General features: G+C 32.4%; 1 protein-coding gene across 1 annotated transcript; it reads left to right on the plus strand.

The window, feature by feature from the left end:
* Positions 1-431: 431 nt before the first annotated feature.
* On the plus strand, positions 432-15,504 carry LOC144575622 (protein NRT1/ PTR FAMILY 5.10-like). The gene is made up of 7 exons (XM_078325828.1): positions 432-721; positions 1,464-1,681; positions 12,935-13,240; positions 13,721-13,947; positions 14,027-14,214; positions 14,338-14,654; positions 15,156-15,504. Exons 1-7 carry the CDS (start codon positions 583-585, stop codon positions 15,414-15,416), a joined length of 1,656 nt encoding a protein of 551 aa, XP_078181954.1. The 5' UTR covers positions 432-582; the 3' UTR covers positions 15,417-15,504.
* The last annotated feature ends 479 nt before the right edge of the window (positions 15,505-15,983 follow it).

A 15,983-nucleotide genomic window follows, 5' to 3' on the forward strand; every position in this document is an offset into this window, starting at 1 on the left:
TTAAGATGGGTACAAAATTCAATGGTCTGAATTTGACTAGTTTTTGTAACCATCTTAATAAATAGTAAAAAAATTTCAAAAAATGTAAAATTTGGTCTCCAAGCACATTTTATTGTAGAGATAACATCTAACGGTTTGGATCGACGATTTGGACTTTGAAAATGTAGAAAATGGTTGTTGTAACTTGTTGTAACTTGATCTCTCCTATATATATATATATATATATATATATATGCAATTTAATAAATCAATTTAAAAATATATAGTATATTTATTGTAATTTAGGGATATAAACGGTCAGATATAGATACTTAAAAATCTTACCGTATTTTTTTCTGTTTTAAAAATCTTACCGTATTTTTTTCTGTTATAATTTTTCAGATACAAATAAAGATATGGATCCGAATATGAATCATATAATATCCGATCCGAAATTGCCTCTCCAGTCTCCTTAGACTACGTCTTTCCCAAATACTATAGGCAAACCGAAACCAAATATCCACCTTCTCTCCAATCATATACTCAAATTAAATAGAAGAAGAAAATAAGAGTAACAAAGCCCGGAAGCTAATAAAACAGAGCATGAGCTCACATTCCATGGAGTCCCAGCATCACCCCCTCCTCGATCGATCTGGGCCGTTGATCGGCTTTGTTGATTTCCGTGGCCGTCCCGTTCGCCGCTCCTCTTCCGGTGGCTGGACCGCCGGAACTTTTCTACTTGGTATTTCTTTCTTCCTCTGCCCCTTCTCTCTGATCTTACGTGATTTTTTATTTTTGCGAATGAAACCATAATCTTACTTTACATATGTATTTCCCCATTAATTAGTTTCCGGTATGAGAGTGTATCTGCAAAAGAGTAATTTTCCAAATGTGCCTTTTAAGTTAGAATCTGTATATGCAATTGTGCACAGTAAATCTACAACAGGGTGTTGCAATAGGGAGAGGGGGGTTTCCGATGGGCATCGGACCAAATTCTGTTTGATGGGCTGTTGGAATTGTCAGATCTGCTTTAGGATTCGTGCGTACGGATTTTAAAGTAGACGCGAAATTACGGGCACAAATCCTAAAGCAAATCCAACGGTTCCAACAGCCCATCGAACAGGATTTGGTCCGATGCCCATCGGACACCCCCCTTACCCGTTGCAATAATTCCTAATGCTTCGCTGGCAATTTTATATTGTAACATTAATATCACTGCAAAATGATAAGCTGTGACATTTCATTAGAAACAATATACTATTCAACAATAATAAGCTGTGGCAATTAATTTTATATGATAACTAGAGATACATCAGAAAAATTAAAAATATTAAGTATCTGAGACTTCGTCTACGTAGAGTCGTAGACTATTCAGCACTCCTTTCTCTCCCATAATTAATTATTTAATTCTCGATAATACTGTACTTATAAAATGGACTTAATAGAAAATTTTATATTAATTAATGATATTAATCTGAATGAAGGATTGGAAGTGGCGGCCCGATTTGCGTACTACGGTGTGTCGGTCAACTTGATAATTTACCTGACGGGTCCTCTCGGGCTGTCGAATGCAGCAGCCGCTGCTACGGCCAATGCCTGGTCGGGTTCGGCCTCCATTCTGCCACTTTTCGGTGCCTCACTGGCTGATTCATGGCTTGGACGCTACCGCGCCATCGCTCTTGCTACTCTCCTCTACATACTGGTAAGTATTTATATATATATTTTTTTTTTCCAATTTTGAGAAATTAAATTTAGGTTGTTCTTATGCTTAATTCCTCAAAACTTAAATCTTTTAGGCCGTCTGTTTTTCTCAAACTATAATATCCAAATCGTAATAATGATCTACTTGAAAAAGCAATGCATGTATCATAAAACTTTAAGTTCGGCTCTCTTTTTTTTTTTTAATTACTTCAAAAAGAATATTAAAAAAAAAATTATTATTTAAGGTGAAATTAAATATTTAAAAATTTAGAACTTAGATGCAAGACTTCTCAAATAGATCATAAATAATAATTTAGATTCATTATTGCGAGTCAACATTTCCCCAAACTCAAAACTCATCAACCATGTGGCGAAGGCAGGACCACACCTAACTTTAGTTTATATTATTGTTTTCCATTTTTTATTGTAACCAGACCAGAGCCACCATTTTTTTTTTTAAGGGGCTGTTCGGATGTTGAGTTTTATAATGGGAACACATGGGTTTTGAGGGAATTACATTTATAATTCCTATACCTGTTCGTAGGGGTGGCAACGAACCGAACCGAACCGAACCGAAGGTTTGAGTTTGGTTTGAATTAATTTCGGACCGAACCTGGTTTGATTCGTTTCGAACCGAACCTGGTTTGATTCGTTTCGAACCGAACCCATTTCGAATCAAATCAATTGCGAACTACATATTTTTCGAATCGAACCCGAATCGAATCACGAACTAAATTATTTTTTAGCAGCCCTAGTTATACCGGTAGTTTATACATTAATTTTTTCTCGCGGGACAAAATTCACATGGCTTCCTTTTACTGGTATGAACTATGAAATAAGTGTTTTTAAGTTGAAAAATTGTTCATGAAAAAATACATCAGAGACGGCTTTCCTGGTATGAACTATGAGAGACGACCGAAGAGAGAAGAGAGACAATCATCTAGGCCGGAGAGAGGAGTGACAGCAGGAGAGACAGCCAGTCACCGAGAGCGTCGGCTAGATTTTAGAGTTAGAGGGAGAGGTGGAGAGATAACTAGGTTATTGAGATTTGAGAGCGAGGGAGTGTCGGCTAAGTTAAATTATGACTCGCTATCTTGAATTTTAATTTCATCAGGTAAATGGATGGCCGGTGATTTTATGAAATTCGAACCACAAAAAAATCACGAACTTATTTCGATCGAACCAGGCTAAGTTTGAATTTGGTTTGAATTAATTCCGAACCGAACCTGGTTTGGTTCGTTTCAATTCGAACCCATTTTGAATCGAATTAAACTTGAATCAAACCCGAATCGAATCACGAACCTCAAATTTTTTTGCCAGCCCTACCTCTTCGGATGCTTTGTATTTTCTCAATTTATTTCCATCACTTTTCCCAAATTCATCCCCACATAATGTAATTTGGTGGGAAAGCGAAAATTGAATCCAACTCAATTTTGATTTTCCCAATCGGTGTGCTGTCAATTGTTTGGTTTAAATTTAAGTTGCTTGTTAGAAATTTTATATTATTACAAGCTTGAGTTTGATTATATATTTCAGGTTTTGAAAGTTTTGATATACTTCTTCTATTTGTTGCCGTTAATTTTCTTCATATTTTGTCTTTTCATTCTCAAATAATAAATCGTTTATAATTTGAATATGTGTCTCCTTATCTAGTAGGTTTAAATTAATTATATAAAATATTTTTATTTTATAAAAAAAATTAATACAAAATGTTATGTTATCTTTTAATCCATTCATTTAATTATATTATTGATAATTTTATTAATAAAGAAAATTGTATACTATCAAACATTTTAGAAAGAAAAATAATATTTTCCACAACTAATTCCGCGTATATCCATATCCGTGGGGTTCCTGCTTTTTCAAAACGTCAAATCCCATCTCGTCTAATCCCGTAACATCCGAACAGGCCCTAAGAGTACGATCAGAGCATTAATTCCTGCTTAGATTAGAGAGGTCTTATAAGATCTTATTGAGATTTCACTAAGAACCAAAATAAATAAAATTAAAAAATATATGAGGGTATAATTCCAGAAACTATTGTTTTCTTTAGCAAATTGCCAAATTCATTGGTCTGGTTTTATAAAATAAAATAAAAAATCATTGGTCTGGGTCCCGCGCGCCTCGGAATGCGAATTTGAAATCGAGATTGGAGACAATCATTGTACGAGACAGCTCAGATTTTGTGCTGGGAAATGCGTGTCGTACGGGTTAGATATTTTTGTATTCATAAATATATTTAAAATTAATTTTATGTATCATTGTTTCTATTTATTAAGTATTAATCGGTCATATCTTTATTTGTTAACACTAACAGATGAAATAAAATAAAATAAATATATTAAACACATCATATCATAAAGTATAAAATTTATAATTATAAGTCTTTTTATTTTAAAAAAAGTATAAATTATTAATTAAATAAAATGATATTAATTTTGTCATAATTTAAAAACTATATAAAATGTTGTATATGTCAATCTCGTCATAATAATAAAACTTATATTGACCTATGTACCAATAAAAATTATGATATTTTTTATTTTCTCAAAATTTTATTAAAAGATTTCAGTACATCTCGGCTTCTTTTAATGTTATTCTAAAAAATTATATTCTTACCTATAAGCTAACAAATTGTTTTTCTTATGCGTACATTTGTCGTTAAGCTAAATAAATACCTTTTTGTATCTATCTTACCGACTGGTATGATAAAAATGTTTCATTGAAATGATCTCTAGTCACAATAAAGTTCAGTAAATGATTAAAATTAAATTTCGTAATAAAATATTGAGCTGAATATATATAGGTAAGATTTTTCAGAAATTTATGCGTTGCAAAAAATTTATCCCTGAGCGGCTGTGATAGGAATATGAAATTGGATGAAAGATAATTGAAAGTAAGAAATAGAGTGTAATTAAATTGAAAAGGGAGGGCCTAGCAGGGGCATATATATATATATATATATATATATTATTTTCATTAACTTCTATTAATTTTTTGGATCATGATATCTGTGTCTCAATTCATGCACTCTCTTTATCGGCACATAGAAATATTATTTTGAGTTAAAAAGATAGAAGTCAAGTTTTTTCAATTTTTATTTAATGTTCATAAAAATATTTTATTTAATTTTTGAACTCATGACTTCTTACACAAAAGATATTGTCATTTACCTGCTATTAGACCAAAGACTTATTTGTCTCACATAAATTTTTTATACTAAGTTTGAAAAATGTGTATACTTGACATAGAAGTGATTATACTATGTGTTATTAGAAATAAAAATATAAAAAATGTTGTTTAATACTATTTCATAAAATCTATATATATTGATCAAAGTTAGATAAATCTTAATAAAAATTATACATGCATGTAGCTCGAATTTGTTAATTTGATCAAACAGTTAATTGAAGACCGTATACTAAGCATGAATTTTATGATCACATGTATTTCAATATTTAAAAATATTAAATTACAAATACAACCTGGAAAACATATTTATACTTTCTTTAGAAATTGTTTATACTTAATAAAAAAAACGTGTTAATATTTTTTGTCATTAATAAAACAAATTTGAAATTTATAATTTATACTTGCTCCACAAAGTAGTTTATATAAACAAAAGATCATATATTGAGAAAGATATGCGAGTAGCTTGAATTTGTTTAATTATCAAGTTAATTACACACATACAATCACTAGCAAAAGTGTTTACACCAAAATATTTATCTATACATATATTCACATGCACATTGCATTGAGTTTGTATGAATTTTTTTTTAGAAAAAGTTTGTATGAACTAACAAAAAAAAAATGGCAAGATTTCATCCAATGCTGTAGGCAATCATTTTGAATCATAAATGAAAATTCCTAAATGAAATTTAAAGATTCATACAATCACAATTTCATTGAAAATTAAACTCATAAAAAACTCGAAACATGCATACATTATATAACAAAAGTGTTTATACAAATTATGCAATATATTTACAGCTCATTTTGTATATAATAAATAAGAGAGAGACGCTAAAAGTATGCGTACTGACTTTACTCCTGCGCATCACATATTCTTGTATGGATGGAGCAAGAATAGTACTAACCCGAGAATAATGCTATTTTTTTGAGCTATTCGATGTTTGAATGGAGTAAGAATAACACTAATTCACTATTCTTTGTTTGTATTATATAGATTACCTCACTATTATACTAATTCAATCAAAAGTTGAATTAGCTACTATTCTTACTCTATTTTTTGTTTCATCGAAACGTACCCTTAGCGATTGCATAGATTGAAAATACATTGTAGGATAATTAAAGGTCGTTGGAGATAGAACCAACGAGATCACGAGTAGAGATTGAGCAAATGGAAGAAAAATCGACAAAGAATTGTACAAAATTCTTCGCAGAGAAAATGGACAAAATTAACGAACAAGATAGTCTGAAAAGGAAGGAAAGTAGAAATAGCGCCGAATTTTTTATTAATAGAAAACAAATAAATAAAATATCGAAATACGGCATAACGTTTGAATTTTGTCGAATAATGAGTAGACCGAGTTGTGTAAACCCGTCCACCGGACGGGTCTAATTATCCCGTCCGAATTATATCCCTGATTAATTACCGTTAATCAACTTCACTGTTAAAAAAAAAAAAAAGCCGGACGGGTTAAGGCGTCCCGTCCCGACGCCAAAAAAAAAAAAAAAAAACCGGACAGATTAAGGCGTCCCGTCCCGACTAAAAATAAATCAAAACAGCTTCCTCCAGCCCACAACTTTCACTTATCCTCAACCAATGAAAAACAATAACCCAGTAAAAACAAATGAAAAAAGGACAAAAGAAAACCAAAGTTCATATCTCCTATCTAGAAATTGAGTGTTTTAAAAGCTCCATAGACCATAGAGCATGTGAGCTGTGAGGCAAGAAGAAATTAGCGCTTAATAAAAAAAAAAAATTTATGCGTCGGGACGGGACGCCTTAATCTGTCCGGTTTTTTTTTTTTGTGTCGGGACGGGACGCCTTAACCCGTCCGACTTTTTTTTTTTTTTTTTTTTTTTAACAGTGAAGTTGATTAACGATAATTAATCAGGAATATAACTCGGACGGGATAATTAGACCCGTTCGGTGGACGGGTTTACACAACCCGGTCTACTCATTTTTCGACAAAATTCAAAAGTCATGCCGTATTTCGATATTTTATTTATTTATTTTCTATTAATAAAAAATTCGGAGAAATAGCGAGCTCGTTGTTTGGACCAAAAAGTGTGTGCATGAGAGTGAAAAGATTTTGTCTGAATAGAGAAAAAAAGACAAGTGATATTTTTTTGAATTTTGCTTGACAGCCCCTGTCGTTTTAAAAAATAACAATAATAATTTTGTAAGATGCAGTTAAGAAGTGCATCAATAATTTTTTTCTTTAAAATTTACTCAATTATCATTATGAAAATCCTTCAATCGTCTAATACCGAATTCAATCATTTTTTCTTTTCAAAATTTATATTTGATTCCTATTGGGTCAATAATCGTGCTATACTAGATAGAGTAGTGGAAAAAATGTGCTGTAACTAACACGCTGTGACTTTGGACTCGTGCTGTGCCGTAATCAAAATATTGAGGGGTAGTCAAAGCACGCGAGTCACACCGTGACTCGCGTGCCATGTCCAAACGTAACTAGTTATGTATCTCACGTTTAACTAAGTTTATTCAATATTCACTATTTGATTAAGACATACGGTTCTAATTACACGTGACTCGCGTGATTACGTGCCGTGGCAAAATTTTCAAAAGCTGATCACAGCACAGAACACGCGAATCACGGTACAGAATAGTCATGCCGTACCGTTCCGTGATGGAGCCAACTCTGCAGTGTTATTTTTCCCACTCTAATACTTGACGTCTAGACCACTCGTGGACGATTTGTCCCTGTTCTACGTTCGCTTTTCTTTCCGTCTCAATGACTGAAACTCCGTTGTGTTGGAGTAGGGATAGACACTGACAGTGACAGTGACTGAAAGTGGACCCACTCTATTGAAAATTTGAAATAAATTGCTGAAGGGCGGACAACCGTTGGGGTCAGATGTCTATTCATAAGAAAGCAGTTATCCTTTCTTCTTCCTTCCATTGGTCCTATTTGAGCTGTCACTGCAGTACAGATTTTTTTCTAATCACCAACTTCAAAGTGTGTGATTGGTAGAATAGAAAATTAAATTAGTTTTCGTGGTGGCTTTCATGTCCAGTTGGCAGTTGCCATAAAAGCAAAGGCACAGGTATCAGATCAAGTTAAAAAAATTATGTCCTCTAAATAATATGGTGCGTTTGGATGCAATCTCGAAAATAGCAAGGATAGTGTTAATCTGGGGTTAGCGTTGTTTTATTTTTTGAATGGATTAGCAAGAACAACGCTAAATAGCTCTATTCTTAGAGTGATCCAAATGTAGAATAGTGAAGAAGAATAATCACTAACCCAAATATAGTGCTAATTTCATGCTTTTCGTAACGATCCAAACGGACCAAGATCCGATCCAACTAATTTGATAGTGTCACATTCATTTTTCAATATAAAAGATGTTAAAGTACTATCCTATCTGACGAAATTTCTGATTTTTATCCAACTTGATCTGTCTAAGAAATTTCGATTGCTAAAATACGAGTCAAAATGTCAAATACTATTCGCGACCCCCTAACGGATTGGATCAGATATAACCCGTTAAAAAACACCCGACAATGGGTGCCAGTTTGTAGAAACTCTTTCCTTTTTTATTATGTGACATTTATCGTGTTGGGCAAGTGTACATGAAATAAATTTAACATGGCTAGTGGCACTGACCGATCGTCTACATAAACTTAAAATTTGAGTTAATACAGAATGGATCTGGACCGTCCAATCCGTATTGGCACGAATATCAAAGGAGCCGTGCATTCTATCGAACGGCTGAGATGCATTAACTCGAATTCTGAGTTAATGTAGAGGATATGGATTCCATGTGACCTGCATGTTCTTTGTTTGACCTCAGCTGTAAAATAATGCAAAATGATAATTGATGCCAGCTGCACGTAAGTCAACTTGCAGCAAGTGTCAGCATTCTTGTTCACTAGAAATATTTTCAGATAATTGAACGGGTTAGCGGCGATGGTTGGATTTAATCTGTGGAGTAATAAATTAAAGTCAAATGTTTATAATTAAATGAGTATTGGTATTACACAATTTATATATATATATATATATATATATATATAGAGTTAGGCTGGGGTGCTATGGATAGCATAGTGGCCTCTATGCTACGGCTCAATATTCGAGTTTTCAAAATTCAAACGGTCGATCCGAACCGTTCATCTTATTCTCCATATTAATATCTGCTTGGAGACCAAATTTTACATTTTTCTGAATTTTTTTACTATTTATTAAGTATTTTACAAAATTGTTGATCAAACGGTGGCTGCACAAAACAGTAAAACCGTTGGATTAGCGATTTTCAAAGTGGCTTAATAAATAGTAAAAAAATTCAGAAAATTATAAAATTTGGTCGCCAAGCAGATATTAATATGGAGAATAAGATGAACGGTTCGGATCGACCGTTTGGATTTTGAAAACTCGAATATTGAGCCGTAGCATAGAGGCCTCTATGCTATCCATAGCACCCCAGCCTAACTCTATATATATATATAGAGTAAGGCTTGGGTGCTATGGATAGCATAGAGGGCTATGGTGCTACGGCTCAATATTCGAGTTTTCAAAATCCTAACGGTCGATCCGAACCGTTCATCTTGTTCTCCATATTAATATGTGTTTGGAGACCAAATTTTACATTTTTTTGAAAATTTTTACTATTTTTTTAGCTAGGTAGAAAATCACTTGATCTAAAAAATTCTGCACCATTCAGATATTTGATTTTCTATCAAGCTAAAAAAATAGTAAAAAATTTCCAAAAAATGTAAAATTTGGTCTCCAAACACATATTAATATGGAGAACAAGATAAACGGTTTGGATCAACCGTTAGGATTTTAAAAACTCGAATATTGAGCCGTAGCACCGGAGCCCTCTATGCTATCCATAGCACCCAAGCCTTACTATATATATATATATATATGAGATAGGCTAATATGCTTTCGGTAGCATATGGGCCGAAATACACACGGTCCAAATTTGAAATTTCAAAATCCAAACGGTCGATCCGAACCGTTCATCTTATTCTCCATATTAATATGTGCTTGGAGACCAAATTTTACATTTTTCTAAATTTTTTTACTATTTATTAAGCCACTTTGAAAATCGCTAATCCAACGGTTTTACTGTTTTGTGCAGCCACCGTTGGATCAACAATTTTGTAAAATACTTAATAAATAGTAAAAAAATTCAGAAAAATGTAAAATTTGGTCTCCAAGTACATATTAATATGGAGAATAAGATGAACGGTTCAGATCGACCGTTTGGATTTTAAAATTTCAAATTTGGACCGTGTGTATTTCGGCCCATATGCTACCGAAAGCACATTAGCCTATCTCTATATATATATAGATATATATATATATAGAGAGAGATGGGCTATGGTGCATTGCAATGCATGAACCCCCTTATGCATTGCACTATAATCACGGATTTAAAGTCCAAACGACCGATCCGAACCGTTAAATGTTTAATCCATATTGAAATGTGCTTGGAGACCAAATTTTACATTTTTTGGAATTTTTTTACTATTTATTAAGCATTTTTGAAAATTGCTGTTTTTCTGTGAACAGTAAAAAACAGTAAAATTTTCTGGACCATCAGATCAGCGACGTTCAAAATTGCTTAATAAATAGTAAAAAAATTCCAAAAAATGTAAAATTTGATCACCAAGCACATATTAATATGAAGAACAAGATGAACGGTTCGGATTGGTTGTTTAGACTTTAAATCCATGATTTAGAGTGTAATGCATAAAAGGGTTCATGCATTGCAATGCACCATAGCCCATCTCTCTATATATATATCTATATATAGATATATATCTATATAGATAGAGATATCTCTATCTATATAGATAGAGATATCTATATCTATCTATATAGATAGATATCTATATCTATATAGATCTAAGATATATATATATAGAGATAGGCTAATGTGCTTTCGGTAGCATATCTATATATATCTATCTCTATCTGTACAGATATAGATATCTATATCTGTACAGATAGATATATCTATATATATAGATATATATAGATAGATATAGATAGATATATATAGATAGATATATATAGATAGATATAGATATAGATAGATATATATAGATAGATATAGATAGATATATATATAGATAGATATAGATATAGATAGATATATATAGATAGATATAGATAGATATATATATATATATATATATATAGACTAGTATCATACCCGTGCGTTGCAACGGGGACATATTATAAGAAACAAATATATCAATAGAAATAATAATTATCTAAAAATTAAAACACATGTTAATAGAAAATTTATATGATTATGTATTTTTAATTAACATTAATCGTGATCTCTGATAACAATTTGATGATGTGATGATTCTTTGTTTTTAAGTACCAATGATATCAAATAATAACTCGATTCGAATCTAATATCAAATATCATACAACAATTCAATATCAACATATAATATGATATCAAAAAACATAAATAAAAAGTGTTATCGTTTGTATGTATAGGATATATATATACACACACACATATTATAAGAAAAATATATATTCACACATACGTTCCAATTTATATTCTTCTTTGTTTCCAATTTAGAATACACACACACATACACACATTGATATATTATATATTGAAAATATATTTTAAATTGCCCACACCAATATGTATAGAAACAAAGAAAGAAAAATATGAAAATAAAAAAAAAATGATTTCCATTGTAATTCGTATAGAAATGAAAAAGTAAGGAAACAATAAATAAGAAAATGAAAGGTTGAGTCTTCTCAATTGAAGAGGAAAAATATGGAAATAAAGGAATAAGAAAACAAATAAATATATAGCTAAATTTCAAAATTTGTTCATTTTAAATTGTAACATATCGTGTGGCAGCACACGTGGTGGGTATGTTTTTAACTAAATTTATACTTTTATACATAAAAGAGATGCATTTAATCAAAAGAAGACAAATTATGTAATTGAAGAGCTGAGATCAAATCCGAAATTTCATCTCTCAATCGTAGCCGTTGGCGGATCGGACACCCAACGTGCTTAATAATAGAATGGAGATATATATATATATATATATATATATATATAGTTGCGTGAGGGCTGTGAGGCTATGGTTCTGCCAAGCGCGGAACAGTCCGTGCTAGGTCAATATCTCCGTTTAAAAAGTTTAAACATTTGATTCGAATCTTTCAAAATAATCTCAAAATAAAAATGTACTTGAAGCAAATTTTACATATTTTACAAACTTTTTAACAGTTTTTTAAATAGATAGAAATTCACCCAATCTAAAGATTTTGAACCATCTGGAAGTAGTGGTTTCAACCTAATTAAAAAAATTAAAAAAATTAAAAAAAATGTAAATTTTGGTCTCCAAGTACATATTCATATGACGATTATGCTGAGTGGTTCAGATCAATGTTTAGGCTTTAAGCAGTTGATCCAATCCGAGCTTTGCAAAGTACCATAGCCTCACTCTATATAGATAGAAATTTCATTATGCTTCGATATATAGCAACAAAGAAAGATTACGGAGTTGCAACACTTTTGCCTCTCTTAGAATATATTCATTCCACTTACAAATAAACTGTGGATGGTGATATGGTAATTGATGTGGCAATTATAATTTAAATTACATAAATGTAAAACAATTGCTAATTTAACAATCTTATTTAAAATGCACCACTATCGGCTGACGCTTTTAGCAATTACTAATTTGACAATCTTCTTTTGCACAATACATGATCTCAGCACTTTGTTTGGAGCATTCAGCATTGTTTAATCCTAGCTCACATATCTCATCTGAGACCAGGATTACCAGAAATAGTAAATTCGAAAAAAGAAGTAGAACAAGATAATCTTTGGTACAGAACCAAAATATTAAATTTCAGTACCGTGTAGGTGATACACTAGGTACTGGTATAGTGGTATATACCAATCAGGTACAACATCAATACCCCATTCAACACTAAATTCGAATTTGACACAACAAATAAATTAATAAACAAAACAAAAACAAAAAACAATATGAAACTGCGTCAGCCTTGGTATAATAGAATTTGGCACACTCATGTTACAGGGTTATGGCATGCTGGCACTGTCAGCAGTTCTCCCACCTCTACAACCATCACCGTGCCACTCTCATGAAAAAAATATACCACAGTGCGGGGCCACTTCGTTTCAACTGGAATTTTTCTTCATCTCCTTGTATCTTGTAGCAATCGCTCAGGGATTTGACAAACCGTGCAGCCTTGCATTTGGTGCCGACCAGTTTGACCAGAATGATCCAGAAGAGTGTGCTTCTAGAAGCTCCTTTTTCAATTGGTGGTATTTCGCCATGTCCATTGGCATTACCATTGCTGTCATTGTTTTGAGCTATATACAGGTTCATCATAGGCTATGGTACTATGCATTAGTGCACTTTGGTCCGTACTATTTCAAAGTTCAAACAGTCGATCCAAACCACTCAACATGATCTCCATTTGAAAATGTGCTTGGAGGACAAATTTTATATTTTTTATAATTTTTTTTCTATTTTTCTATATAGATAGAAAATCACTACTTTTAGAATCTTTAGATTAAATGATTTTGTACCTATATAAAAAAATTAAAAAAATTCTAAAAGTTGTAAAATTTGGCCTCCCTGTTCATTTCCTTGCGAGGATCACGATGAACGGTTCGGATCGATTATTTGAACTTTGAAAATGAAGACATGTATTCATAATATGGATCAAAGTGCGATATGCATAGTGCTTAGCCTCACTCTTATTTTATTTATTTTTATTTATTCTCCAATCCAAGTCCAATAATATTGTCAATTTGTTTCATCATTTACATAACTCATGTTTTATGGTGATGTATACAGGACAACATAGGATGGGGACTGGTCTTCGGGATTCCAAGCGTCATAATGATATTAGCTCTCATAATCTTCTTGCTTGGTACCAGTACGTACCGCTTCTATGTAATGGAGAAAAACAGCCCATTTGCCAGGCTTGGCAGTATCTTTGTCTCTTTTGCTAAGACAAGTCTGAGAAATTGTACAGAGAGATTCAGAGCAGGAGAAGATGATGCAGAGAACCAAAATGACAAGTACGCATCTATAGCTTTCGCCCATGCATTTTATCTTATCTCAATTACCATTTAAGATATTAAGTTGCACGGTATACAGGGACCACACTGTCAGTGAAATAGAAGAAGCAAGGAGTATTCTAAGGCTATTCCCAATATGGGCCTCGAGCCTAGTCTATGGCGTGATTTTCGCACAACTCGTTACATTCTTCACGAAACAGACTCAAACCCTTGACCGCCACCTCACCTCTTCTCTCTCCGTGCCTTCGGCTGCCTTAACATGTTTTGGTAACATTTTAGCATATAAATTTATTACATATGACACTATATTTTTGGTTTTATCTTCTCATTATTATTGGGGTTGTTTTGAACAAAATAGCAACATTTTGGAACTTTTGATTATTGGATCAGGTACAATCTCAATAATTGTCTTCATTCCACTATATGACCGTGTTATTGTACCTATTGCACGTCAAATCTCAAAAACATCCTCGGGAATCACCATGTTGCAAAGAGTGAGCACTGGCATAGCAGTTTCTCTACTGACAATGGTGGTGGCTGCTTTGGTGGAGACGAAACGACTCAAGACAGCAAAGGAGTATGGCCTGATAGACCAGCCTGATGCAACCATACCTATGAGTCTATGGTGGGTGGTCCCGCAATACGTTCTGATTGGCATGGCTGACGTGTTCACTGTCGTTGGGTTGCAAGAATTCTTCTATGATCAGGTCGCCTGACTCTTTTTCTAGTCATTTTTTTTTATAAAAACAAAAAAGAAGAAATACGTAAATTTAATAGCCGTTTTATTAAGAAATCAGGTAATATGCAAAAGGAAATCAAATCAAACAATAGCAATTTCAAGTATCAAAGGTTTACAACCATAACCCTAATAGAGAAGATCTTGCCTCTCATAAGCAAAAATACAACAATAAAATAGAAGGAAAACATGTTGCCATGCCAATCAGAACATATAAGAAATCAGATAGCTCCAGGTAATTAATAGCCCTTTTATTAAGGCAGGCATTTTTTATACCTCTTCAAATGAGGCTCCTTTAAAAGGGTACTGTGATAGTGAATATGCTGGTGATATAGATGATAGGAAGAGCACTACCGGGTTTAAGTAATTAAGAATGACAGGAAATGCGGTTGATCAGTTGGTATGCTATACTGGTATATGAATGCTCCTTCAAATCTTAGTTATCTTTTTTTTTTTTTTTCCTCCAACATAGATGCCAGATTCATTGAGAAGCCTTGGTCAAGCATTGTATCTGAGCATACTAGGAATTGGTGCCTTTCTGAGCAGTATTCTGATCTCTTTTATTGATAAAATAACCTCAAGCAATGGAGAGAGTTGGTTTTCTAACAATCTAAATAGAGCACATTTGGACTACTTTTATTGGCTATTGGCTGGATTAAGTGCCATAGAGCTAACCTTGCTTATTTACTTCTCTAGAAATTATGTGTATAAGAAGAAGGTCAATACCTTATGAATCGTTGATGTTTATTGTACAAAATTCTTCATGACTCAACCAGTTTGTACCATTCAGTTCTATAAATTTAAATTTTTACTCCGACTTCTAGGGTTATTTGTCAAAGAAAATGAAAAAATACTTTGCATTGGGGAGAGAGATCAAATTTTTGGGAAATCAGTTATAATTTGTAAAATTTGCAATTAGTTTGCTGTTATAGAACTTGATTGCTTTAATTCATAGCAAATTTTTGGGAAATCACTATCCTTTAGTTATAATTTGTAAAATTTGCAATTATTTTGCTGTTATAGAACTTGATTGCTTTAATTCATAGCAATGGAGTCCAAATTCCAAGAGAAATTCTTGTCGGGAGATTTATCCTAATTTTTAATAATAGGATTCCAAAAAAACAAAAATGACATTGATATCCGAAAATCTCCAACATGAAATTACCGTTTTAAAAAAACGCACAAACTATAACGTCCCAAAAAAAATATATTGTTTTAAATCTGAACTTTTGATTGAATAAATTCATTGTTTTATGTCATTTCCTTTTTTTTTTTATGAAGGTTGTTGTTTTAAGTTATT

Source organism: Carex rostrata, chromosome 24, assembly GCF_964058835.1.
Source record: "Carex rostrata chromosome 24, lpCarRost1.2, whole genome shotgun sequence".
Lineage (NCBI taxonomy): Eukaryota > Viridiplantae > Streptophyta > Magnoliopsida > Poales > Cyperaceae > Carex > Carex rostrata.

Bases quoted from the DNA above. Each gene is read 5' to 3' on its own strand.
- LOC144575622 (XM_078325828.1), top strand. From the start codon at position 583: ATGAGCTCACATTCCATGGAGTCCCAGCATCACCCCCTCCTCGATCGA. The intron at 722-1,463 runs GTATTTCTTTCT...ATCTGAATGAAG, and splicing joins CGCCGGAACTTTTCTACTTG to GATTGGAAGTGGCGGCCCGA. The intron at 14,655-15,155 runs GTCGCCTGACTC...CCTCCAACATAG, and splicing joins AAGAATTCTTCTATGATCAG to ATGCCAGATTCATTGAGAAG.